Genomic DNA, 25,040 nt, shown 5'->3' with positions numbered 1-25,040 from the left:
AAGGCCAGAATATTCTTGTCCCACATAATAGTAGTGAACCCATTGTGTGAATGCATAGTTCTTCCAGTTAAAGTAGAATACTTTCAGTCTTAAATATATATCATGTGGTGTCATCTGTCAACTGTTTTTACATTTATGTGCATTCTTAGAAATAACACCAATTCACCTTCTAAAGGGTGCCTTGATCCCCTACCTGGAAATTTTGGGTTGTTCCTTTCTCCAAAAAAAATTTTTTTTTGAACTCTAGACATACTGGAAAAACTCCTTCTATCAAAGATGTATGGATATTTCTGTTCCAAAGTATTACTTGAACCAGTTGAAATTTTCCATCAACAAAACTGCTAGGCAAAGCTCGGTTCATTTTTTGCCTAGTATCTTGTTTAATGTACTAAGTAAAAATTGTCTAGGGAAAGAGTAGAAGAACAAGTGCTATGGTAATTCTCCCAGTATGATTTCCCAGTCCCTGAAGTTTTACAGTTTAAGCATTTTGAACCATTCATTTTCTTCTGTATCATAAAGATGTCAAAATGTGAGTTCATTTTGAAAACATTGTCCAACCCAAGTAAAATCTTTTACACAGCTTCATCTTAAGCATCAAACTTGTTTATTACAGTTGTATTAAAAGGAATAATACAGATTCTTTAAGATTCCTGTTTTTTTGCAGTGTCTATTGGTTCTGTAGTTGAAACACTAGAAATTGCATCATTTAATATGTTGCTTTGTAAAACAAACACATGAACTCAGAGATGGAAGTTATAGGAGAAAAACTGAACTTGGCACACAGGCTATGAAAAATCAAGTAGATTTAGTTTTAATCTCTGCCATAGGTTTAAGCTGCTTCTAATAAATGAAGTCTAAGATAAATTTAATTGCAGGGTGTACCAGTTCCCTTGGCTGTGCTTTTGGGGGAATATCTTAAGCTAATTCTGGGTAATGTTTTCCAGTCTTCATCTGTGTTTAAGCTTTCCTGCAGTTTTCTACCTTTCACTCACCTACCTTTTCCCCCTCATACTCCGCTTTACCAGTTCTGACCCTTTTTCACCCCTTTCAGCAAATCTCAGCAATGTCAAAACTGGAGACAGAAGTAACCTGTTTCACTTTGTGCTATGCTAGGTGTTGTTATTCATTAGATGTCAACTGCTGCTATTTCTCCACACAGCTGATTCAGTTGAAATATATCTCTTCTTGTCCCAGTAGTGACTAAAAGTGGTAGTAGAAATCAAATCCCTATAAAATAGTCTTTCATCTCTCTTTTTCTTTTTTTAATATTGCAAGTCCTCACATGTACAGAGGAAATAGCAAGATAACACTGCATGACATAGGCTATAAATGTTGCTATGATGTTAAAATATATTACTTCATGTAGGTTGTATGACAATAGAATGCAATGTGTGGAGGCTAATGTACCTCTTTCTCTCTACAGAGTAACAGAATAGCTAGAGATAATGAATTAAGAGAAAGCGACAAGGAGCAACTGCGAGCTATATGTACCCGAGATCCTCTGTCTGAAATCACTGAGCAAGAGAAGGACTTTCTTTGGAGCCACAGGTATTTAAAAAAAATAAAAAATAAAAAATAAAAATAAACCTTACCATCACAGTGAAACTTCACTCCAAATTTGTCATGATTGTCTTGAGTTCTGCTTCCTTTTGTTTGTTCTCTACTGTTGGGGTTAGTGCTTTAGAAAAGGCACTTGAAGCATGCAGTATTGTATGAGTTAGTTCACAAGCCCATGGAGACAAGTTGTTGAAGTAATTTACGTTTTCCCCGTTGCTGTAGTCTTACTTTCCTACATGTATCCATGTACCACCTTATGATTTTAATGGGACTCTGCAGACAAAGGAAGAAAAAGATGCAAGACTGAACGGATGTAGTAGGTAGCTATCAAAGCAAAATGACAGTTTGTACATCTAAACTTTCCTTCTCTTTTACAGACACTATTGTGTAAATACCCCAGAAATTCTACCCAAATTGCTTTTATCTGTTAAATGGAATTCCAGAGATGAAGTAGCCCAGGTAACACACAGCACTAAAGAAGTTTTAAGTTTGAAGAAGCTTTAAAATACATTATTTTAAAGAAAACTTTTGGAACTTAAGGATAAATTATGTGTGTATGATATGTTGACTGATAATTTAGATGATTCAAGTTGCCACTGTAACTGGCTTATCAGTCTGTTTTTGTATGAAATCTTTTGTGTCTGATCCAGAGAAGATCTTTAGTTCTTGTTCTTAAGCTCAGTCTGAGTCTCACATTTTTCTCTTGGTGGTATTACTTGAATCCTTATTGTATTGCTGATTAGTCAATTACAATTAAATGTGAGGTTTTGTTTTTATTCTTTTTATAGTGGATAAAATAACAAAGTCAACTTGCAGCTAATACCAAGTTGTTTTAGAGGGGACTGGGAAGAAAGCTGCTTCTACTCAGAAGCAGTTTCTGTGTCTGGTGATACCTTTTAATGGGTCTGTATTACAGCTTATTCCTAATCAATGTAAGCGTATGACACGTGCCTGAACTTTCTTGTCTACAGATGTACTGTTTGGTAAAAGACTGGCCTCCAATCAAGCCAGAGCAAGCAATGGAGCTTTTGGACTGTAATTATCCAGATCCAATGGTGCGAGCCTTTGCAGTTCGGTGTCTAGAGAAGTACTTGACAGATGACAAACTTTCACAATACTTAATCCAGCTAGTACAGGTAATCTTAACATACTTCAGTAAATTTGATGTCTTAGATATATCTGATAACAACAGAGGTTTAGAAAATAAAGTAAAAGCCAAGATGTAATGAAAAAGAGGTCATGAAAAGTATCTGCAAAACGTACTTGCACTACAGATAATATAGCAGGAGGAGCTCTGAACGATGCAACCGAGTTCAGTTCAGTTTTGTAGTTCTGTGGTTTTTGTTGTAGATACCAGAAATGCTAAAATTCTGCAGAGATGCGGAACTGCTCTACTAACTGGAACAGCAGCTATTCCAGCTGTCCTAACGTATAGCAGAATATGAGCAGAAGCATCTTTTTAAAACTTTGAGCAAGTTGAGGCTAAAATACTTGGTATCAGTAAAGGAAGCATCAGATGCTAAGTTTCTGAAACACAAGCAACCTATGCACTCTGTTAGCAGATATTGTTCAAATCCTAACACATGTAAATATTAAAATACCAAAGTTGGTCATTCTGGATTAGAAAATTCTGTTTAAAACATAAGTTGTATTTTATTTAATTGTCTTAATCTGTATATTGTTCATAGAAACAATAACATCTGTGGCTGTTTTTTTTATTATTATTTCTCTTTATCCTTGACTAGGTTCTGAAATATGAACAGTATTTAGATAATCAACTTGTGAGATTTTTACTCAAGAAGGCACTGACCAATCAAAGGATAGGACACTTCTTCTTTTGGCATTTAAAGTAAGCTTAATGTCTTTTAAGTGGTGGTGGGATTCCTATAAGCTGTAAATGATAAATTGCTATAAAAGCTTGAAATATTAAATATCCCTTTTTCTGAAAATATTACCCCTTAAGCAATATAAAACAAACTTTCTTTTAAGAGTTTGAATGCATAGTTTGGTAGTACAAGGCACCCCTTGCAGTTGCAAAAAATAATAATAATAAGAGATAATTAACCTTGTACCTTGGATTTTTCTGTAATGGTGATTATGCTAAAAGCAGGGAGTCCAACTAAGATACCTAGAAGCTTCCTGTGTTGTTAGCTATTTATATCTTTGACAAATTACTGCTGTTTGGACTTTATTTTTTATGCCAGGTCTCCCACCAGTCTTTTTTAGAAAATTATTGCCAAAATTTCAGCTGTTTCTGAAATTAAGCCAAAAAACTATTGGAAAATACATGTTTAAAAAAATGCCCATCTCTGCAGACTTCTCTGTAGAAGGCTCTATCACCTTAATGCTTTGCAAACAGCTGAGGCCTACAGAAAGCCACCCAATTTGTCCAGGTGATAAGCATTTGAAAAATTACAGTTCATACATGCTTATTAAAGACTTAATAGAGCTTGATAGGTATAATATGTCATGGTTCCTTCCTTACCAAGTATAACTTGGCTTTTTAAAGTTCCTGGTGTTGACAAGGCTGAGCATAAATCAGCCTCCACCTTATTGGATTGTATCTAGTCTCATCTAAAAATGCTGCTCTAAGCTGAGGTGTGGTCAGGCACAGAAATGGAAGCAAAGAATCTATGTTGTGTTTTCAGTTTTCTACTTTTGTTGGTACTTGTCAAGGGTAATAGAAGAAGCTACCTGATTAACGTGCATGAGGGGATGAACTTGACTGTAGAAAGACTTGAAGTAGGTAAGAACAAGGAAGCTAAAGGGACCACAGACTGGGATTAGCTGAATGAGAAAAGGATAAAATGAGAGAATTGAGCCTTGCTCTCAGCAAGAAACCTTGAGCTTGAACTGAAAGCTTGAGGCCAAGTATGGAGTCTCTGAGAAGCACAGTAGTAGAGAAGGACAGGATGAAGCAAGAAGGAATGGGATGGGCAGTAGAAGGAAAAAAGCCTGCGAACTGTACTGAATGAGTTGGAAGCCTGAAGTGTTAGAAGCCTGAAGCCTGGTTAGTCCAGTTAAAATAAGGTGAGTTGCAGGAAGTCAACATGAGTTACTTACGTGAGAAGAAGGACCCATAAGCAACCTTCAGAAAGAGGTTACAGGTATAGCTTCATTCTGGCACCTGTAAGTGGTCTTGTCTTTAAGCTATAACTGTTCTTCCTCTCTGTGTAGGTCTGAAATGCACAATAAAACTGTAAGTCAGAGGTTTGGTTTACTTCTGGAGTCCTATTGTCGAGCGTGTGGAATGTACCTAAAGCATCTGAGCAGGCAGGTGGAGGCTATGGAGAAGTTGATTAACCTCACAGATATTCTCAAGCAGGAAAAAAAAGATGAGACCCAGAAGGTATTATAAGCTGTCCACATACCAAAACTGTTGCTCTTGAGTAGTAGGAATTACCAAAACTGTTTTATTTGGTTAACTAGAGCAGTACGAATACTGTTCTCTTCAGTAGATAGTATGTTATCTTAGTATGATATCTTAGAAGCTGTAACATTTTCTGTGTGCACTGCCGTTGTCTACTTAAGGCAATAGAACTAAAGTTAATGGTTTCAATTTGAGTAATATGTGGCTAAGTGGAGTTGCTTATGTTGGCACTGCACAAAACCGTGCTTTAACCAAAGCTGAAATCTAATACTTACCTTCACTTGCATGTAACCAGTGTTCTCAAAACCTGAATGTGATTATTTATCAGGTGCAAATGAAGTTTCTTGTTGAACAAATGAGGCGACCAGATTTTATGGATGCTTTACAAGGCTTTATCTCTCCTCTTAATCCTGCTCATCAACTGGGAAATCTTCGGTATGGTCATCTTTTTGAAATTTGTTCAGATATTTAAGTAAATACTGTCAGTACATTCAAAGTTAACTGAATAAAATTTGTAGCAGATTAATTTGTAAAGAGTGAAGCAGTTTCAGTGTAATGCCTTAACAGACTAGAGAGCAATACTGTTTTTCTGTAAGGTGACATGAACTGTAGTCCTTTTTCCATTTGTAAAGAACCCACAGTGCCAAAGGAAAATTTAAGCCAGGTCTTCTATTGGGTTTAGCAAATGAGTAGCGTTGCACTTACCATTTTAAATTTCAGGTTGAAAATAAAAGCTCTCGATTGCGGGTTACTCGTGCATCCGTAATTTGATACTAGTTCAAAGAGTTGGAAGGAAACAGGGAGAATATAGTCCTATTACAGAAACATGGTATGAGAATGAAATTATGCTTATTTCATACAAATCTTATCTCTTTTGGTAGGCTTGAGGAGTGCAGGATAATGTCATCTGCAAAAAGGCCCCTGTGGTTGAACTGGGAAAACCCAGATATTATGTCTGAATTGTTATTTCAGAACAACGAGATAATCTTTAAAAATGGAGATGGTAAGGAAAAAGAAGTGTATTCCAAATGCTGCATGTTTCTTTCAACACTTATTTTCCTATCTTACTGTCTAGTATTTTTTCTGAACATATGAAATACATTTATTGAAGAAATTTTAAAAAATCATCTGAGCAAAGTGATTTTATTTTCCAGAGAAATTAAGCATGAACAAATAAATATTTGTCTCAAAGGCATGTAGAAATTGTGTATGTTCCAAGATGGGTTTTGTGGGTTTTGTTGGCTTTTTTTACCTTTTTAAAATCTGTTTTCCATATGCTATTTTTCATATGAAAAGTATGTAAATTTTCACTTGCCTAATTTTTTTGTAAGATCAGTTTATGGAGCTGGGACATGATATTTTTTAATACTTTTTTTCCATATACGAAAATATCTTCAAGATACTGGAGTTGTATAATAATATAGCTGGTTGACATGACAATTCCACTGTCATGTTTTTAGTATATATTTTTAAACAACCTCAAAAACACTACTACAAATTTATATTCATTCTCAACTATTTAAAAGCTGTTTTTCTTTCTTATTTGTTGAGAGAACAAAACCTACACTAAATTAGGCAAGCCTCGTTTTCTTTAGAAGTACCTTGTGGGGAGGAAATAAAATATGATGTTACAAAGTGTTATTGTTCTGATGTTATGAAACTTGCAATCTCTTTGTATTTGACTATTCTAGACTTACGTCAGGACATGCTGACACTTCAGATAATTAGAATTATGGAAAACATCTGGCAAAATCAGGGTCTTGATCTTCGGTAAGCATTTTAAAGTAATGCTGTTCTTAACGTTTTTTGCATTGTTTTGTTACTAGAGATTACTTCTGTTCTCCCAAGGATAATAAATGTAATGCAACAAATAGGTATGTTTGTACACATTAAAGCAATTTTTAGAACCTTCAGATAGCAAAACTCCTGGTTTCTGTAAAGTGAAGGTCCTATTTGAAAAACACTTCAGTGTCATTCAAGTCATATAACGTGGGGATCTGTATACCAGGAATGGCTACAAGAGCTAACACTTAGTAGCCACTCTATCAGCTGCTGACCATATCTCTAGGATTTGCTTCGGACATATCACTACACTCACAACCCTGCTGTTGAGCGGTGCCTAGCATAATTCTGCTCCCTCTTGTCCTGAGGCCCATCTTAAACATACAGCTCTTTCATGCCCTGTTGTCTCTAATAAACCCTGTAAACTTAAGCAAGCTTCATCCATTGTACTTTAGTTCTTTTACTATCTCCTTCTTGTAAACTAGCTGTGCCCTCAGTTAAAGTTTTAGGACTGGTGAGAGATCTTCAGGTTTGTAGAAAGATGCCCTTGTAGTTGGGATCTTCGTTTCAGTAAGCAAAGTAGGCACTATCCAGTCTGATATGCATGAAGTTTCTCCACCTCAAAATAGTCTGTGGATATAGCAGCTGCTGCTGAATACCATTCAGTATAAACTAGTCCACTTTTGGAAGACTGAGGCTGACTAGGTGATGCTTCCAAATGTGTTTGCTGTACGGTCATTTTTTTTGGAGGAGGAGGTGGGGTAACAAAGCTGCCTCTGCACTGTGGAACCAGGCATGTTCTACAGTGCACCCAACAGTTCTCATCCCCTGATCATCTAGACCAAAGGCCCCACTGGCCTGCATCATCTCTTCTGCATCTGAGTGACTGCTTCATCTCTAATATTGTGATGAGTGGCATAATTCTGGCTTTGTCCAAGAACATGGTTTGCAGAGTCAGATTGCACAGCGCCCCTCTGTCTTGAAAAACAGCCAGCTGTTCTAATCTGCAAAATTACATCCTCTCTTACCTCTGGCCACCATTGTTTTTAAAGAGGCAGCATGGATATTGAGAAAAGAAGCTGAATAGGTATGGTGTAAGTGACAGGCTGATTAATGAAAAACAAAAAGTAAACAAAAAGTACCATCTCCCAGCTGTCCCTCTGCTAAACTGAAATGAGCATGCAGATGAGGCAGCTGGGAGAATCTGAATCTGGAGCAACCTACAGATTAACAGTGGAAAAAAGAAAATGAAGATCTAGAAATTGTGCCTCTTCCCACTAGCAATCTCTCTTTGCTAAGGCCACTGAACTGTCTGTCTCGGTGGGCTCTTGTTAGGGTACAGAAAGTCTGTTTGCTAACAGTCCAAAGTTGATGCTACATCCTTAAGAACACAGACTGTGTTCACTGTTTTTCTTTGACCTCCAAATCAGACCTTTATCCCAAAATGTAATGGTAGGTAGATATAAATGTACTTTTAGCACTTGAAAATTAACTGTTGTTACACCAAGGTGGAGAAGACCATGTCCATGGCAACATTAGCAATTGGCCCTGCCACGAGTTACTCACTGCGCTGATGTTCCATAGATTCTTAGGTCTAATACAAAGCCTCAATAGGTTTTTCTACCTTGGTATCACAGACAACTTGGATATTCCAGCATACCTAGACAGGTGTTTTCCTCTGTAGGGATGACACTTTCAGCCTAAAAAGGAAACTTCTTTTCCACAAGACTAATGATAATACACCTATAAAATATTAAAACAGGTTTTCTTATCCCAAAATCAGTAATGGATAGCACTGGATTATCTGATATGGATTATTAAACATGCCTGTTCCATGCTATTAACATGCTGGCTGTCTTAAAACCTGCTCTATAAAAATTAACTTTCTCTTTCAGGATGTTGCCTTATGGTTGTTTATCTATTGGTGACTGCGTGGGACTTATTGAGGTAGTGAGGAGCTCTCATACAATCATGCAGATTCAGTGTAAAGGAGGCTTAAAGGGTGCGTTGCAGTTCAACAGCCATACATTACATCAGTGGCTCAAGGACAAGAACAAAGGAGAAATGTGAGATTCTCTGTTGTTTGTCTTCCTGTTCATTTACTGGTTTTGATGGAAACTTCAAGAGAACTAAAGTTCATCAAGTGGGAAATTATGTCCAGCTGTATTTTTACTTGCTGTCTTCTTGGTCTAGTGCTCCTGCTTGTAGCTCTTTTAACAAGTTTGTGTTTGTTGCATGACTTCTTAGTAAAGCTGTAGTTGGAGGTAGAGGAATTATTAAGATCTAGCTTAAGTCTGTATTTTAGCAGTAGCTCATCAAAATGAAAACTCCTGCCTGTCTTCAAAAGACAGACAGTTTTTTTAATGGCTAGTTGGCTGTTCTGTGATCTAACTGTAAATACTTCTGTTTTTACAGCATGCTGAATTTCTTCCTCACTTTGTGTGATTCAGTGATAAAGCTTAGAAACTCTTTACCTCATTGAGCAAAAATAGTCGAAGTTGGTCCCTCCCTAAAAAGATGTTCTTTCTGCACTTTGGTAGTATTAGAATATCTGTAGGAAAATATCTCCTTTTTTTGTTTTCAATAGGTATGATGCAGCTATTGACTTGTTTACACGTTCTTGTGCCGGCTACTGTGTTGCTACCTTTATACTGGGCATTGGTGATCGCCACAATAGTAACATCATGGTGAAAGATGATGGACAAGTAAGATACTTTTTTGCAAGAGCATAGGTTAATGTCATTTCTCACTGATAAGAATTTATTTAAAAGATCCACCCAAATTAAAGCTAAATGAGCAAATTTTACTGTGATATTGTTTAAACAAGGGATTATTAATTTTAATATACCCTTCTGTCTTTCCAAGCTGTTTCACATTGATTTTGGGCACTTCCTTGATCACAAGAAGAAAAAATTTGGTTATAAAAGAGAACGTGTGCCATTTGTCTTAACACAAGACTTTTTAATAGTGATTAGTAAAGGAGCCCAAGAATGTACCAAAACAAGGGAGTTTGAAAGGTGAGTCTTTTTTTATTAAGCATCTAACTTCCAGAGTATTTTGTACCTCAAATGCACTTTGCTACTGGTGACCTTTAATAATTAGACCCTTCAACTGAAAAGTATTATTTGAATTGGGTTGTGATGGTTATGTTGTAATTCTTTAGTTGAAGATCAGCGATTCACTTGTAAATCAGCAGGTGATCTTTATATAATGTCATAGCACTTACACAGCCTCCGTTTCATAAGGTCTATCTCACTTCAGCTTTGCAGGGTCGGCACACATATGAATAAAGATATATTTTAAAAAGGCTGAACTTTTTTGTATTCGTGCTTGAAACAAAATCCCCTTGGGATAGCGTAACTGCACAAATTGAGAAATTTTAAGTGTCAGGCGGGCTCACTGATGGTGCTGCATGCCAGGGAGCCTTGTTGGTCGCTCAATGATGCTTCTCTTTCCTGTGGCCCCTGTGATATCAGCTTTCCAGCTGGCCTGTGTAGTTTGTGACATTCTGCAGAATGTGCTAAGAAAGGAGAGCTGAAAACATTTTCCATTGCTTTAGTCTTTTCTATTACCTGTCTTTCTAGAGATCGGCTTTGAGACATTCCAGCTTTAATCTTAAATTCATTAGGTTGTATGGAAAAAAGGAAAGACAGTTTTTAAAATATTTTAATTATGTTGTCTGTCTGAATGCTGCAACAAAGCTTTATTTGCATTTTTGCCTTAAATTGACTAAAAATGTCTAACTTTCTAGGTCTGGTTGCCTTAAAACTTTTTTTTTGGAGGTGAAAAAGAAATACACATCTAATACGACAGTAAACTGAGTCAATTCTTCTTTCTCTTATAGGTTTCAGGAGATGTGTTATAAGGCTTATCTAGCAATTCGGCAACATGCCAATCTCTTCATAAATCTATTCTCCATGATGCTTGGCTCAGGAATGCCAGAACTGCAGTCTTTTGATGATATTGCATACATTCGAAAGACTCTTGCATTGGACAAAACCGAGCAGGAAGCTCTTGAGTACTTCATGAAGCAAATGAATGATGCTCACCATGGTGGCTGGACAACAAAAATGGACTGGATCTTCCACACAATAAAGCAACATGCCTTGAACTGAAATGAAAGCAAAGAAAACAAGAACTGATAGCCCACTTTGGGGATACTGCACTGTTAAAACCTGTTAGCAGCAAAGACTGGTTGCATAGGAATTGCACAAACCACGAATGACATTAGAATTGACAGCAAGAAAAGAGTTGAACTGTTCAGACAATTGTCAAAAAATAATGTAAAACAGGGTTTCAGGTAGCACTAAAATTGTACACTTCAAAAATTAAGCTTTAGTATGATGTGTGACTTCATGTTATGCCTTAAGCCCAAAAAGGTAAACTTGAAAGAATGTTTCCTTTTTTCATTTGATAGGATAAATTAGAAGGAAAAAGAAAATAGTGCTAGCATGAAAAAGAGTCCATCATATATTACCTTAGATCTGGTACAACAGGTAAAGACTATGCTGGATTGAGAAGAGTGGAAAGCGAACTCAAGTGACAGTGAACATTTTTTAGATGCAGCATAGTTTAAAGGGAAGGAGTTTTAAGCTCAAAGATCTAAAAATAATAGTGAGGGGACAGTGCCTTTTAAATGTGCTTGGAGGCATTAACATATATGGGGTTTAGATGACCCTTTGATTTCTGGGTCTGTCATCTGCACAGTTTCTGAAAGCAGTAGGAAATAGGCCCATTCAATATGGTGTTTCTTCTGCTCAGTATTTCTAGGGGTGCAATTCATACCTTCACAAAGAAACTCTCGTCCCCGTCCTCCCAAAAAACTGACTAACCTGGAAATTGAACGGTCAGAATTGGGTTTAGTGCAACAAAGAGTTGTAGTGTTCATCTTAGGTTTGCTTTAATCTAACTTGAACTGAATAGATTTTTTTCATACATCTTTTCCAGAGCCTAAAGAAAGGTGAGTTGTTAAAATTATTGAAAGATTATTTTTTTATAAAGGCTATTTATATAATAGGAACTATTATTAATATATATTCTTTATTTACATGATTTGTCCCATATTCACTCTTTTAATTTTGCAGCCCAGTTCTCTCTGTCCAAGACTCCCGTTTCCATTAATGTCACTGAAGGTGACCAGATATACTCCTAGGACCAAATTCAACCCTAATGAAAGAGGACACAAGTACCATTGAAGTAGTGGGAGAGACACCCACTAATGCCAGGGATGGCATTGGCCTAATTCTCTTCAAAAATTTTTGGGCAATACTCTTCACATTACTGAAGTTATATGCTGGCTATTCGAGGAATGTATGTTTAAACCCTCAGTCTTTGGGTCCACCATTTCTCCTCTTTCTTCCTCCTTTGGAAGTGGTTGTTTAATCCAGTAACTAATACATCAGAAATAGTTGTTTAGATTTTCAGTATGATCAATAAGCAGTTCAACATATGGCAAATACGTTGGCTAGCTCACAGCATGTGGAGTTACCTAACATTTTATAGCTTTGTCTGTTGTGTGTGTGTGCGTGTGTGTGTGTATAATATATATTTGTAAATTTAGTTGTTGTCCTCTAACACAATATGATGTGTGCAATCAATTAAATTGGCACCACTTTTTGAAACTATCCAGAGTACCGAGGATTTCAGATTGCCCTTATGCATAACTTCAGGTATGACTGTTTTCCTAATTATTAAACCGTTTTTTTTTTTTATTAGTGAAACCCATGATTCTGAGGGTGATGTTTACCCCAACATTTTAAACTTGCTAGATCTGCAGCACTTGGAGTGAATTCCAAAGGTCCGGAGCTTTTGGGGGTTCAGCTCATTCACTTGCAAACACACACAGGTGCCACTCAGTAAGTGCAATACCACATGTAATATAAAATATGCTGACAGCTGGTGTTAGATTAGCATATAAGTATATAAACAAACTGTACTTTGTGCAGGCTGTACTGATGAGGTAATGACTGGTTGGCTTCATTTAGCAAAATGTAATATATTTAAAAAATGTGCAATCAATTACATTATGAAAGACTTTGGGGATTCTAAAGCCAAGACTTTGGTCTTTCAAGACACTTTCATAGTCAAGATCCTGCAGTTAATTACTGTACACACAAATACTTGACAGTGTTGGAGAGGGGGGAACCTGCTTTTGTGAAAATTACAGAAGTTCCAAGAATAGTATGGGGAATGTGAAGTTTTATTTCCTTAGTTCTACTAAACATTTTGGAGTAGTCCAACAGACTTCCCATTACTCTTTATTGACTGTTACATATGCCTTTTTGTTCATATGAATTTTTTTCACTCCTGCTGACCTTGGTCATAGTTCCTAGAACACAGTTACCCTTGTATGTACTACTTTGCCATCAACACACACTAATGTTTTAGCTCTTTTAAAACATGGCTTAGTTTCAGTTAGTTTAAATTCTGTTTAGTTCAAAATCTGAAACCCTGTTGGCTGTAACTCTTTAATTTAACAGTAAAATTGTTACACAAATGCCACATCAAGTGCTATATTATCCTTATTTATCTGGTATTGAAACAACATTTTACTTTTTTTATGTAAGAGACAGTCTTTTTCAATCTGGACAGAAGGATCCTCTCAAATTTATTGGATCTTATGAGCCCAACTTTTTTTGTACTCAGCCCTTTCCTAGCCATTTATTCTGTAAGTGTGGGTATAAGTGTCTTTCAGTTCAAGCGTATAGTGTTTTGCACCCTTTTTGCACAAACTGAAAGGTATGAGGAATCAGGCTCTGTTTCTAAAAGTCACTGCAACTAAATGCTGTGCACAAGCTGTAGAAGAAAGGAAACTTCATAGTGATGTAGATGTTATGTGATTTGGGGTAATTATAGTGTTAAAAACAGTATGAGAATATCATGGGCTTTAAGCAACTGTTCTCAGCATAACCAAGATGGGCATTTGAAAAATATAATGTTTCAGTAGAAAAAAAATCCTTTTTTTCAGAAAGGAAAACAAGGCATTTAACCCTAAATACATTCTTCTGTTACACCAGTTTTGTGCTGACGTAACTTCCCTGAAGATAGCGGAGTTACTACTGACTTAGATTGGTGTAAATGAGAGGATGTCATCTCTTCTTGGTTTCAGACGTAAGATCTGCTTGCAGACTGTGAAGGCACCTGTAACTGAGCTGTAGAGTTTTATAGAGATTGCTTGGAATTTAAATTTCTAATAATTTTTTAAAACTATTGACACTTAAAGGAGATTTGAAAATACTCCCTTTATTCTGAGAATCAGCTGCACAAAACACTAAGTTTATTTTGAGTTTGAATTGAAACTGAATACTTTCCTCCTGCAAAACTTTACAGGAGGCCTGCAAAAGCAAGGAGCCCAGGACTGGGCCATACATTTTATTACAAAGCCATTAGGTAATGGTGATTTAGTGAAATACAACTTTTAAAACAGTAACTTTTTCAACTGTGAAGCTATGTTTGATTTAATGACGAAACAGGCTGCTGCTGCTGCTTAGTTTTTCATGAAAATATTCTTTGCTTTCCTAAAGGTGGCAGAAAAGGTGCCTGTATTGACTTACATATGCACGCTTTTCTGTTCTGAAGGAGTGCATTAGTAGTTTCTTCATAGGTTAAACACACTTTCAATATAATTTAAAAGAAGATTAAAGCATTTAAATAAAACCAAAATTGTTAGTAGTTTGGCATCTTGTGGAGGAGATATAAGCCTGCATATTAAGGGCAATATAGAAATTACCAAGCATGTAGAAAACTTTGTATGTGATGACCCTGCTGTTGGTGTTTTGGAGTTGTTGTTTTTTTTGTTTTTTTTTTTCCCCCAACTTTCCTTTTTATGTAAAATGTTGAAAGCCCTATAGTGGTCAGTAGCCCATGTTTGTTAACAATTTGAAGGTATTTTCTTTGCTTTGTCATTTTATAACTAGCATGTTCCAGTGTTTATGCTGAATAATTGTGAATTCCTCCTGTTTTGCATGTCTGTACAGGTTGCAGACCTGGGCTGGACCCATTCAAAAAACAAAAATCAAAAAAGCCACTTGAAATTATTATTTTGTTGATGTCTTTGACATCTTAACAATACTTCAATTTAATGAAAATGGTGTGTTATTACAGAGGAAATTGTAATTTGCTGCTTGTAAGATTTTTTTTTTTTCTTAACTTCCATGTTTCTTTTGTTTTAGTTTTACTTGAATGGAAGAACCACCACACTTCTTTTGTTTTTCTTTTTTTTTTTAATATTATATAGCTATGGACATTGTGTTGCAGATTGTTGAATCCCAATTTAATTTTGCAATACACCTTTCGTACAAATAATGAATTTGTATCTTTTTTCATGGTGAAAGTTGCCTCAGTTTAGGTAAGGCTCTATCTGTCCAAAATGTTGTGTAGCTCACTACACCTGCAGTTGATCATTTGGGTTTTTTACATCTATGTTAATTAAGGAAGTCAACTGGAACCTGGATATAAGAGATTTTTTTGCCTGTGTACAATAACCAATCTGTAGGTGCTCAGAAATTCTGATTTCATTTATGCTGATATAACACTGACTTCATTAGCATTACTCGGAATTCACAACAGCATATGAAATCAGAATTAGACTACACGTATATTAAAAGTCCCAGATTGTTTATTCATATGATTCAGTATAAAAGCTGTTCTCTTGCCAAGAAGAATGTTTACTAGCTGCCCCATTAAACACTTGACAATTTAATTTGAAATCTTTCTTTATTACCTAGCATTTTCAGCTTTCTAATTCAGGATTACTGTGATCTTGTCTATAGTTACTTTTGTTTTTAAGACTTCCAGGACTTCTGTTGCTTGCTAGATTAAAGAAAGCTCTGTCCTCTTAAACTCTTTCATAGTATAAAGACTTGTGAAACCCACACTCAGGAAAGTTGTTCTCAATACAGTATTTGCAGTACAGTATTCTTTTTGACTTCTGAGCTTTATGGGACACACTTTTAAAAATGTGAGGTCTTCCTGTATTAGCACTCCTAACTCAGATCCAGAATTGTATCCCTCTGTCCCTATTTCTTCCCTCACCCCACCCACAAAGGGACATGCCTGTAAGATAAGAACGACATAAAGTATTTGTCAGAGAGGATTAACTGAAGCAATGCTCTGCCCGTACTTTGAAGTTAGCTTCATAGTTGGTTTGTATAAACATGTGTCTTAAGTTTAAGTGTCCTTATTGTCACTTCTGTATGTGATGCAATATTCATTCAGCATAAAGAAGGCCAAAAATACACCATTATATCTTGACTCCCTCTGACATTCTGGTGCTGATTCCCCAGTAGGTATAAGCTGGTTTAGGAACTATTTTGTTCAGTGTAGCTGTATAAATTTAGTTAGGAACCTGTTCCAGTATTTGAATTAATTATGGTCAAGCCTGACCTAATTCTATTACTAAAGTTATAGAGAGCCTAGTGAAGTAGAAGCTGTATTTCCTAAGAAACTCACATCTGCTATCGTTCAGTTAATCCATGAGGGCCAAAACATGGATATTCATAGCTGCAATCTCATTCTGCTTTGCTTTTTTGGTTTCAAGTATATTTAATTTCTTTATTGTGTTATATTTCCTGAATTATCAGCTGTCCCAGGTTGTAGAAAGTTGTCTTACTGTTTCATTTGTGGAGGGGGGAAGAAGAAAGGAGGAATAGATGAGTTCTCTTTTTGCCTTACAGCCACTATGGTCCAAATTTGTCGTGTTTTGTTGTGAAAATAAATGTACAATTCAACATCTAGCTGTATCATCCTTTCCCTTTCCCCCTCCCACTCCTGCAAGTTTTAAATGTGAGTATTCAATATACAGTATCGAAATCCACTTGCATTCTAAGAAATTCAGTATATGATAATGGTAGAGAAAAGGATTCTGAAAATAATGTAGGGCTGCGTTCTGATTTCCCAGATTCTCATGCTTGAAGTTTTGAACATATTTCTGTCATTGCAACTGGTACCACAATTGCAAGAATTTTCACAGAATCACAGAATTGTTGAGGTTGGAAAGCACCTGTGGAGATCGGCTGGTCCAACCTCCCTGCTCAAAGCAGCATCTACAGCAGGTTCCTCAGGGCTGAGTCTAGTCAAGTTTTGAGTATCTCTAGAAAGGAGAGTTCACAACCGCTCTGGGCAACCTGTTCCAATGTTTGACCACACTCGGTACAAAAATTTTTTCTTAATGTTTGAATGGAATTTCCTCTATTTCATTTCCTCTTGTCCTTTCACTGGGCACCACTGAGAAGAGTCCTGTTCTGTTGTCTTTGCTCCCCACCATCAGGTGTTTATACACAATGATAAGTTCCCTCTGAGCCTTCTCTTCTCCATGCTGAACAGTCACGGCGCTCTCAGCCTCTCTTCGTATGTCAGATGTTTCAGTCCCTTAATCATCTTCATGGCCCTTCACTGGACTTGCTCCAGTAGTGCCACGTCTCTCTTGTACTGGGGAGCCCAGAACTGGACCCCTCACTCCAGATGGGTCTCACCAGTCCTGAGGAGAGGGGAAGGATCACCTCCCTCGACCTGCTGGTGACGCTCTTCCTAATGCAGCCCAGGATGCAGTTGGCATTTTGGATAAATAGAGCCCAGGAGGGTATCTTCTCTTGATGCCTGTGTGTTATTTTGTTGAGGCTAGTGGCAGTTACATGTCTGCATCAAGAAGGGGGTAAACACCCACAAGTACCTGAAACATCTTTTTAAAATGAGACAATTATCTTGAGATAACCACTAACTAGAGGGGGGGGAAATGTTGCCATGTTTAGTTTGTGTCACTCTATGATAAAGTTCCTGTGGTATAATAGTTAGAAAGCAAGACATTTTTAGTAATAATGGGCCAAAAAAGTATTTAAGATACAGCAAGATGCATGTGTTGTCGTATTGATTATAGTCTTGCAGTATCCTTTAAAAAAAAAAAAAGAAAAAAAAAGAAAAACTGTGTATCTTCTTTCCCTTCTGCTATGCTACTCAAGTAACAAGAAAAGTTTGGCCTATATCCTATGACACTTTGTAGTTCATGTTCATCAGAAACTGTAAAAAAGTCTGCTTTTTATTTAACTTTGCAGTCTGTATCACATGCTGTTTATTAAAAAAACTACTTTTGTTTGTTTTTATCACACTTTTGAGTGTTAATGTATATACTAACAAGTAAATTAAAATAATATGGTTGGTACATTTGTGAATTCTGAAGTGAGAATTTAAAGAGTCTTCAGTCTTGGAGTGATTTGGTGTTACAGCTCTGCTTTCCAAAAGGTTAAAGAAAGGAGATAGAAATTGCATACATCAGTTATTTGAGGTGGAAAAAAAAATAAGATAGAAATAGGATTTGCATTATTTATGGGTTATAGTTAAATGGGAAGTCTTAGATGCATGTGGTGTTCATTCTTGTACATGCTAATCCTCAAAATAAGTAACTTATTTTAGATGCGGTCTGTAAAAGCTGTGATAAAAAGGCAGATATTCTTGAAGAGTTTCAGCTGAATGATTCAGCAGAGGCTTTAAAATCAATCTGTTTTGTTCTTGAAAAATATCCTTCATGCTTTCATCACAAAAATTATATTAAAAAACTGGTTTTTGTTTGCAAGGCTACTTTTGAAAAAATAAGAAACATACTTTGGAAATTGTTCATTGGCAAATATAAGACCGTGTGGTTGCAGTGGAAATGCCCAAGTCTTTCAGGGGACTTGTTAGACTCCTTTGGACTTTAACTGCTAACAAATTGTTATCATGGGAGGGATCATCATCAGATGCTTCATTTTGGTAGTTGTTTTGTTTTGTTTTGCTTTTTACATTTTGGGGAGCTACTTGGCAGTTACTGCTGCTGCTAGAAAGACTTGGTGTGCAACTAGGATTGTAACCATGGTAAGTTCTTGCAGGAGCTCATTCCGCAGCTTTGAACTGGTCCTCAAGGAAAAAAAAAATCTACCTCCTGTTCAGAGGGGAGCTTGGATGTCCTGCAGAGAGCAGTTACGCTAACATACATCATGAAATGCCAGCTGTTCTAGGCACAAGCTATGGAAATTTTGGCAAACAAGGACTAATATAGTGAACTTTTCTGAAGCTTGGGGGAAGCTTGCAAGTGATCTAGTCTGGTGTGCTTGTGGTGGTAGTTTGCGTAACCGAAGAGACATTCTGTGTCTCTCTACTCTTGCTGGAACTTCCTAATCGGGGAGGGCGCCCAACCTGGGTGGCATAGCGCTGCTGTCATCCAGCTGTGAGCAGAGGTAGTGTGAATAGTTGTGGCTGATACCAGGTGTAGCCTACTAGCCAACCAGTGATGAAGCATTACTCACGGATACTATAATGACAGAATTTACCCTCTGTAAGGAATACAATCTGACTGCACTAATTTGTTACCCTGGTGCCTAAGCGGTGTTGAACTTCTACAGATAATTAGGAAAATAAGAAGAAATGTCTCCTCTACTGTCAGAAGTCAAATGTCACATTACATAGCATGTAAGAGATTCTCTGTTTTAAGAGCAAGACAGGAGCTCATGTAAAAGAGATGTTTTGTCACATGTAAGCCACAACTGGGTCATAAGCCTCAAGAGTGTGAAAAACAGGATGAACTATATTTATTTGCTGTGTTGTTCCTACACTTTGTTTAAAAGGTGTGAAAATGTATGAGCTAAGCTCTGCATCTAGGCAGTGAATTGAATTAACAAGATTCAAAGCAGTTAAGACCTGCGGTTACAAGAAAATATAAAGAAAACTTCTTGAGATAGTCCAGTTACAGAAGACAATGTCCAGAGCCATCAAGTAATTTTGTTACATGTTTTGTGATCAAATTAAGTCGTTCCCCCCCCCCCCCCCAGAAAGGGTGGTATAGGGTGGTATAAATATGCTTACAAAATAGCTTCTTCAAAGCTCCCGAGTCACAGTTTTCAAAGCAACCTCTGCTTGGCATTTATGATAGCGTGATTCCCTATTCCTTTGTGGCATGTGATCATCCATTTCCCAGTTCAGCAATTTTCAATCAAAAACATTCCCCAAAATCTCTCCATTACTTTTTCCCAGGTTCCAGTTCCTGAACTCCTCCTCTCATCCTTCATGTCCATCCTGCCAGTTTATTTCTGTTCCAGTTCTTTCAGGATCTACCCATCCTCCCACTCTTTCTCTACATCCTCGTGTATCTGATGCTTGTTTCATATTGTTCAGCCCTTTGATCCCTATTTTGTTATTACATGACCTAACAATCTACTTTCTCTTCTTTTCCCTACCCAAGAACAGAAGAATCAGGTTTGTATTCAGAAGACATTTACTGATACAAAAGCAGGTGTGGACAGGAGCAGTACACCTCCAAAAATATTTTCCCCTTTGGGAGGGGGGAGAAAGGGAAGGGGGAGGGAACATTATACAAGAAGTACCTGAGAGATGCTGCATGCAGCTGGAACAATTTGCAGCTTCTTGGTTCTGAATCCAGTGTAAGGACAGCCTTGGCGTACAGGAACATGGGAGACTGAGCACTGTACATGTGATGAGGACATGCAAAACAAGCATATTGGACATAGACATTTACTAAATGACCCATCATACTATGACTTTTGCATGTGCGAGAAACAGATACTTGGTATTACTGTGTATTCTTGTATAACACTGTGTTTGAACAGACATATTCTGTATTGGCAAGGATTAGCACTTGCAAGTAGCCATGACCTCAACAGAATGCTATTTGCACTAGGCTTTCCTAGGAGAATGCATAGCAAAATCAAACCCTCGGGCAAAGGGTCAGAGATGCTCTAGCACCAAAACTTAAGTGGTTTGAAAGAACATTTGAAAGCAACAGTTATGCAAAATGATACTAAACTTTGCTGTCAGGCCAGAAAACAGATTCCAGATTTGGTAATAATGCTACAGAACATATTTCTGTCATGAGTGAGCTCTTGTCTCCCTTTCCTTCTCTTTCTTGCTGTATTTTTTATCTTCCAGTATCCAGTGAAGACAATGTGAAAAAGAGGTGGTGCAAACAATGTGTAGGATGTAACTTGTGTGTTTAGAAGGACTTAAAAGTATGTGCCTAATGCGCACAAGGGTTTACACAGAATTTCTGTTCCCTTGATAAAATTAACCAGATTGCAAGTTTATATGCATATAATCTAACGATTTGACTATTTCTACTGTTGTTCTGTTGTATATAAGCACCAGCAATAGGGACTGCTGATTGTAGAAATAATGTGCCAGTCAAACTCCTGTGAAATGTTTCACATTGCAAAACTAGAACAGGTGATGAAACAGCCATTGGGTCTAGCCAAAAAATAATTGTCAGAAAATCAATGAGGGAAAACATGTTGAAGCTAAAGCACTGACTCACTAGAGAGTTTGGTCCACAAACGTCTATGTGATTCTTTTTGCATTGTTGTTCCTATGTGCTTTCCACCTGTGTGACTCATGTTTCTGTGTGCAAATCCTCCTTAACAGGTAAACAGAATGTGAGGTTCTCTTTGAACAGAGCAGCAGCTGCTATTACAAAATACTAATTAATTTCAATTACTTCAATGATCTGACGTGCTCTGAAAGGATAACCACATGGATTGGATGCTCTGTTTACTCATTTTTTCATTGCTGTCTATTTCTAACTCAGTGCTAGACAGAAATTGCATATTAGGAGATTACTAGTGATTGTTCCGTCTTTTCTTCACAAAGTACCTTACCTGAGGTTTTGTCCTCAGTTGCCTTCAGATACTGCATTAGGAGGATTGTGTCTGACAGATGAACCCACCATCATACTTGGCTGAAATGTGCAAGTCTTTGGCGATATGTGTATATACAAATACTGTTTTTACAGAGTAAGCTAGAGGTACTGCTGCCTGTGCCTTACTGCTGCTTTTGGGTTGTGTTGGAGAAAGGCAGGTTCAGACTCCACAGGACACCAGGCAGAGGGTGCTACAAGCTTTCAGTCATGTGGGCCTCCTGTGCATCTAACCAGTTCTTGTTCTTCCCAGGATAACTATCCTCATTCACAGGACAGTTTCCCCTATACAGCCGTAAGTAAACTGCGGAGGCAGAAAAAGGCTGCAGTTCCTTCCCTAGGAGATGTGCCAGCACCAGGGGCCTTTGTTAACGCCTCTGCCTTGCAGAGAAACCATCAAGGCTGGATGACAGAATGAACCAATGGATTAACTGCAGTGGGATATTTCTGGACTTTGTATTTTTTAAGCAATGGTGCTGACTCATTTCTTATTACAGAAGAATAATTCTCTGGGCCTCGTTCATTGCATGAAAAACTGTTTGCAAAGATGATCAGGTCTATCAGGTTAAATTTCTGTTTATCACAGTGTAAGGTGAGTCTTATCTTTTCTATTAACTCTGAAGTGGTTACAGGTGGTCACTACCTTGTTTAAAATGGACAGGATGGTTCAGGGAAAGGACATAATCAGTCTTATTCAGATGGAACTTTTAGACTTTGCTGCCATTATCAGGGCATGATTTTGTGATAATTTTAGGTCTTAATCCCTAAAGCATCAAGAAAATTATGGAAAACTTGTAAAATAATGCTGATAAAACAGGAAAAAAAATGATTTTCTATGAGGATGGTTTCCTTCAGAACAGGAATCTCAATGAGCCCTCCTGATTTTATGCTCAGAAATCAGTCTGCAGTCCAAACTGCATCAGAGGTAGTTCATCTGAAACCATTTTACAAAACAGCTAGAAAACTGATGCTAGACAACATACAACAACCTCAGATAATCTCCTATAGGTCCTTTTAAACACTAATAAATCCACTTTCATCAAAGGTCATTATCATGAGCTATACTTCCTGCTTTCATTTGAAGAAAAACTATACCCCATTCTTTTATTTCAGGAAGGATACATCCTTCCTAACTGAAATGAGCATAACCTGTGTTGCCAATTCAAATTACAAGGTGAAGACAACATTAATAAACCGTAGGCTTTTTTATATTTCTTGTTGGAATAGGTTCTGAGGGATTAAAACCTGACCCAAGTTTGTTTGAACATCCTAAGCATGTGGTGGTTTTGAAAGTGAGATTAATTTAGACTTTTCTCTCTAAAGTATTGATGCTACTGTTTGATGCCTGTGACTTTGAACTGGATCTATGGCTTCAAAGGTGATCCTCCTCAGACATTTCTTTCTTTCACTCGGAGTCTCACCTTATTAACTGACGTATGTGTTGTTGGGCTCTACTGCTTTGCGTAGAGAAGAAAACAGTCAAAAGGTACAGACTAGGTATCATGCTTAATGCGAAAGCGACTTGGTTAGTCTGATTTTGTCTCACTGAGCAGGATACTGAATCTAAATGAAATTTTCTCTTTTCTCCCTTGGCAAATTATGGATTGTAAATTCCCATTACTGCCCTCTACTGAGAGGTAGGAAAGTGGTGGGGGTTCCCCACCTTCCCCCCTTTTTCAAGTATTTATGAAGAAAACTTTTTGGTAAATAGAGGGAGAAATACGTGGGCAACCACCCATTTGGATGGCTAAAGCCAGTTTACAAGAATTTTAACGAAAGCTGTCTTGGAGAAACACCAGATCCTATGGCTGGAATATGCTGGGATGCTAGTATCTTGTTTGACTAGTACTTCAGCTCAGGAGACAATGGGTACGTCATATTTCTTTAATTTCTAAGGGCTCAGTCAATGTGTCTTTAATAGGATAGCTTCATATTCATACTGCTTACCATCAAAATTTCTGCATGGTCATATGAAGCTCTCTCTACATGGTACTAACCAAATCAGATCACCCTAAAGACATGTTTTCCAACTTTCAGGACAAAGGGTAAAGGTAGGATTTTATAAACAGCACAAGTTTCAACTTCCAGCTAATGAGTTAAACTGAGACCAGAAACAAAGTATAACTTTATATTAATCATTGGAGCAACAGTATTAGGGATGTTGCATATTCTCTATTTAATTGAAAGCTTGATTTCAAAATTAGGTAACTTCAGGCTAAGCCAGAGCATAATAGCTCAATAAATGAATCACATGGTAAAATTCCATGATCTGTTTGAAGTCATCAAATTGAATGACTGTAATAGTCTCCTTTGTAAATAATAAACAAAGAACCATAAATAATGGCTTTTTATTTCTCAAATCAAAAAGGTGCTATTTTAAATATTATGCTTTGTGAGGAAATATATCACACATGATTTTTTACTTTTTCCCCACTGTGGCATAAAAAAGAGAAGAGGAAGTGAGCAAAAGGGGGGAAAAAAGGTAGGGGTTTTTTTTGATTATAAGTTTGAAAAATCTTGAAAATGGGAAAGCTGCCTATTTTAATTTTTTAATGTATATATTCCTTCTTTCCTATACAGCAGCTTTAATGGGCAGCTTCTACATTGGTACAATAAGGTTTTTTTACGAGCTTCTCACTCTTCCTATTGCATAAAATACAGATGATGCCTCCTCTGTGTGATGGCGGCACCCACCTGCCATATCAAGGATGCGGTTATACGCTGCCAGATGCTTCACAAGCCTTTGACAACGTCTGCAATAAGGAAACGTGCCGGGAAGGTAAGTGGACACTTCACATGGAAGGAACATCCGTATGAGCGGTCTGCAAGGGCGAGATGGCGAGGCGGTGTGTGAGTAAACCTCTTCGGTACGTTAGCGCTGGCGCTCGGAACGGCCGGGGAGCGGGGGCTGCCTTGTGCCCCCCGCTTTGTAGCGAATGAGGTGAGGCAGGGCTGCGCAGCGGGCGCTTCGGGCGGCCGGGAGCGGGGGGAGACGGCGTCCGGCCCCGCCATCTCCCACAGGAGCCTTTCCCTGCCGTGGCAGCGCAGCTGTGTGAAGAGCTGGGCCTTTGGTTTGGGTTTGTTTCTTGGTTTTTTTTTTCCATTTGTTTGGTTTCTTTAGCCCAGGGTGAATTTAAAACGCCCTTTTGCTGCCGCTTCCCCTGCCTCTAGGCAGCCTGCGGGAGCTGGGCCCCTTCCTTGCTCGGCTCTGCCCCACGGCAGGGCCAAACGCGTGTGCTCAGCCGCGGGGGGGGCTTTCCCGAGCCCTCTCCTGGTGCCTTACCTGCAGGAACAGCTGCCTCTGGCGCCAAGGGAGGCCGTTTCAGGAGGCGGCGGGGAAAAGGCAACGGCGATGAGGGGAGACGGCGACAGCGCGGCGGGGGGCTGCCGGTGGCCGAGGCAGGCTGCTTCACCGCCCCCCCCCCCGGCTGTAATAGGGTTTTTGTGCCGCCGAGACCACACTCGTCTCCCGTTCCCGCCTGGAAAGTGACAGGGAGCCCCGCTCCTTCCGGGCTGCGCTCACAGCGCCGGTTTTAAACCTCCCGGGGGGGGGGGGGAGGCAGGCAGGCAGGGAGAGGGAAGGTGTTCCCCCTGCTGCTTTGGGGTCAAAAACGGGGCAGAAAGCGGAGAGGCGGCCGCCCCGCCATGGCGGCGGGCGGC

The 25,040-nt window shown here is 38.2% G+C and overlaps 1 protein-coding gene and 2 long non-coding RNA genes across 9 annotated transcripts in view; 1 reads left to right on the top strand and 2 right to left on the bottom strand.

Moving 5' to 3' along the window:
* LOC112963767 overlaps positions 1 to 5,797 on the bottom strand; it is a 28,909-nt gene extending 23,112 nt beyond the window's left edge. For 2 of the 3 annotated variants that reach the window (XR_003252709.1, XR_003252707.1), the window contains exons 1-3: positions 5,633 to 5,797; positions 4,621 to 4,736; positions 1,593 to 1,830 (exon numbers count right to left, since the gene is read on the bottom strand). This is a non-coding gene — a long non-coding RNA (uncharacterized LOC112963767). Of the gene's footprint in view, positions 1 to 1,592; positions 1,831 to 4,620; positions 4,737 to 5,202; positions 5,285 to 5,632 lie in introns of those variants that run through there. The other variant, XR_003252712.1, reaches the window with a different exon arrangement.
* PIK3CA (phosphatidylinositol-4,5-bisphosphate 3-kinase catalytic subunit alpha) overlaps positions 1 to 16,439 on the top strand; it is a 44,930-nt gene extending 28,491 nt beyond the window's left edge. For 4 of the 5 annotated variants that reach the window (XM_026061074.1, XM_026061069.1, XM_026061062.1 and 1 more), the window contains 12 exons: positions 1,424 to 1,548; positions 1,935 to 2,016; positions 2,529 to 2,693; positions 3,303 to 3,406; positions 4,735 to 4,906; positions 5,256 to 5,362; positions 5,809 to 5,930; positions 6,619 to 6,697; positions 8,605 to 8,775; positions 9,297 to 9,414; positions 9,575 to 9,726; positions 10,554 to 16,439. In XM_026061074.1, the coding sequence (XP_025916859.1) occupies positions 1,424 to 1,548; positions 1,935 to 2,016; positions 2,529 to 2,693; positions 3,303 to 3,406; positions 4,735 to 4,906; positions 5,256 to 5,362; positions 5,809 to 5,930; positions 6,619 to 6,697; positions 8,605 to 8,775; positions 9,297 to 9,414; positions 9,575 to 9,726; positions 10,554 to 10,824 (1,668 nt within the window). In that variant the 3' untranslated portion in view covers positions 10,825 to 16,439. The remainder of the gene's footprint in view (positions 1 to 1,423; positions 1,549 to 1,934; positions 2,017 to 2,528; positions 2,694 to 3,302; positions 3,407 to 4,734; positions 4,907 to 5,255; positions 5,363 to 5,808; positions 5,931 to 6,618; positions 6,698 to 8,604; positions 8,776 to 9,296; positions 9,415 to 9,574; positions 9,727 to 10,553) is intronic. The other variant, XM_026061081.1, reaches the window with a different exon arrangement.
* Positions 10,735 to 25,034, bottom strand: LOC112963760. The gene is made up of 4 exons (XR_003252706.1): positions 24,664 to 25,034; positions 24,075 to 24,202; positions 20,059 to 20,157; positions 10,735 to 10,820 (listed from the first exon to the last, which is right to left on the bottom strand). It is a non-coding gene; the product is annotated as an uncharacterized LOC112963760 (long non-coding RNA).
* Positions 25,035 to 25,040: the final 6 nt, after the last annotated feature.

The sequence above is a fragment of the Apteryx rowi genome, unplaced genomic scaffold, assembly GCF_003343035.1.
Source record: "Apteryx rowi isolate R43461 unplaced genomic scaffold, aptRow1 scaffold_10, whole genome shotgun sequence".
Taxonomy (NCBI): Eukaryota; Metazoa; Chordata; class Aves; order Apterygiformes; family Apterygidae; genus Apteryx; species Apteryx rowi.
The sequence above is the reverse complement of the archived record's forward strand: the minus strand, read 5'-3'. Positions and strand labels throughout refer to the sequence as shown.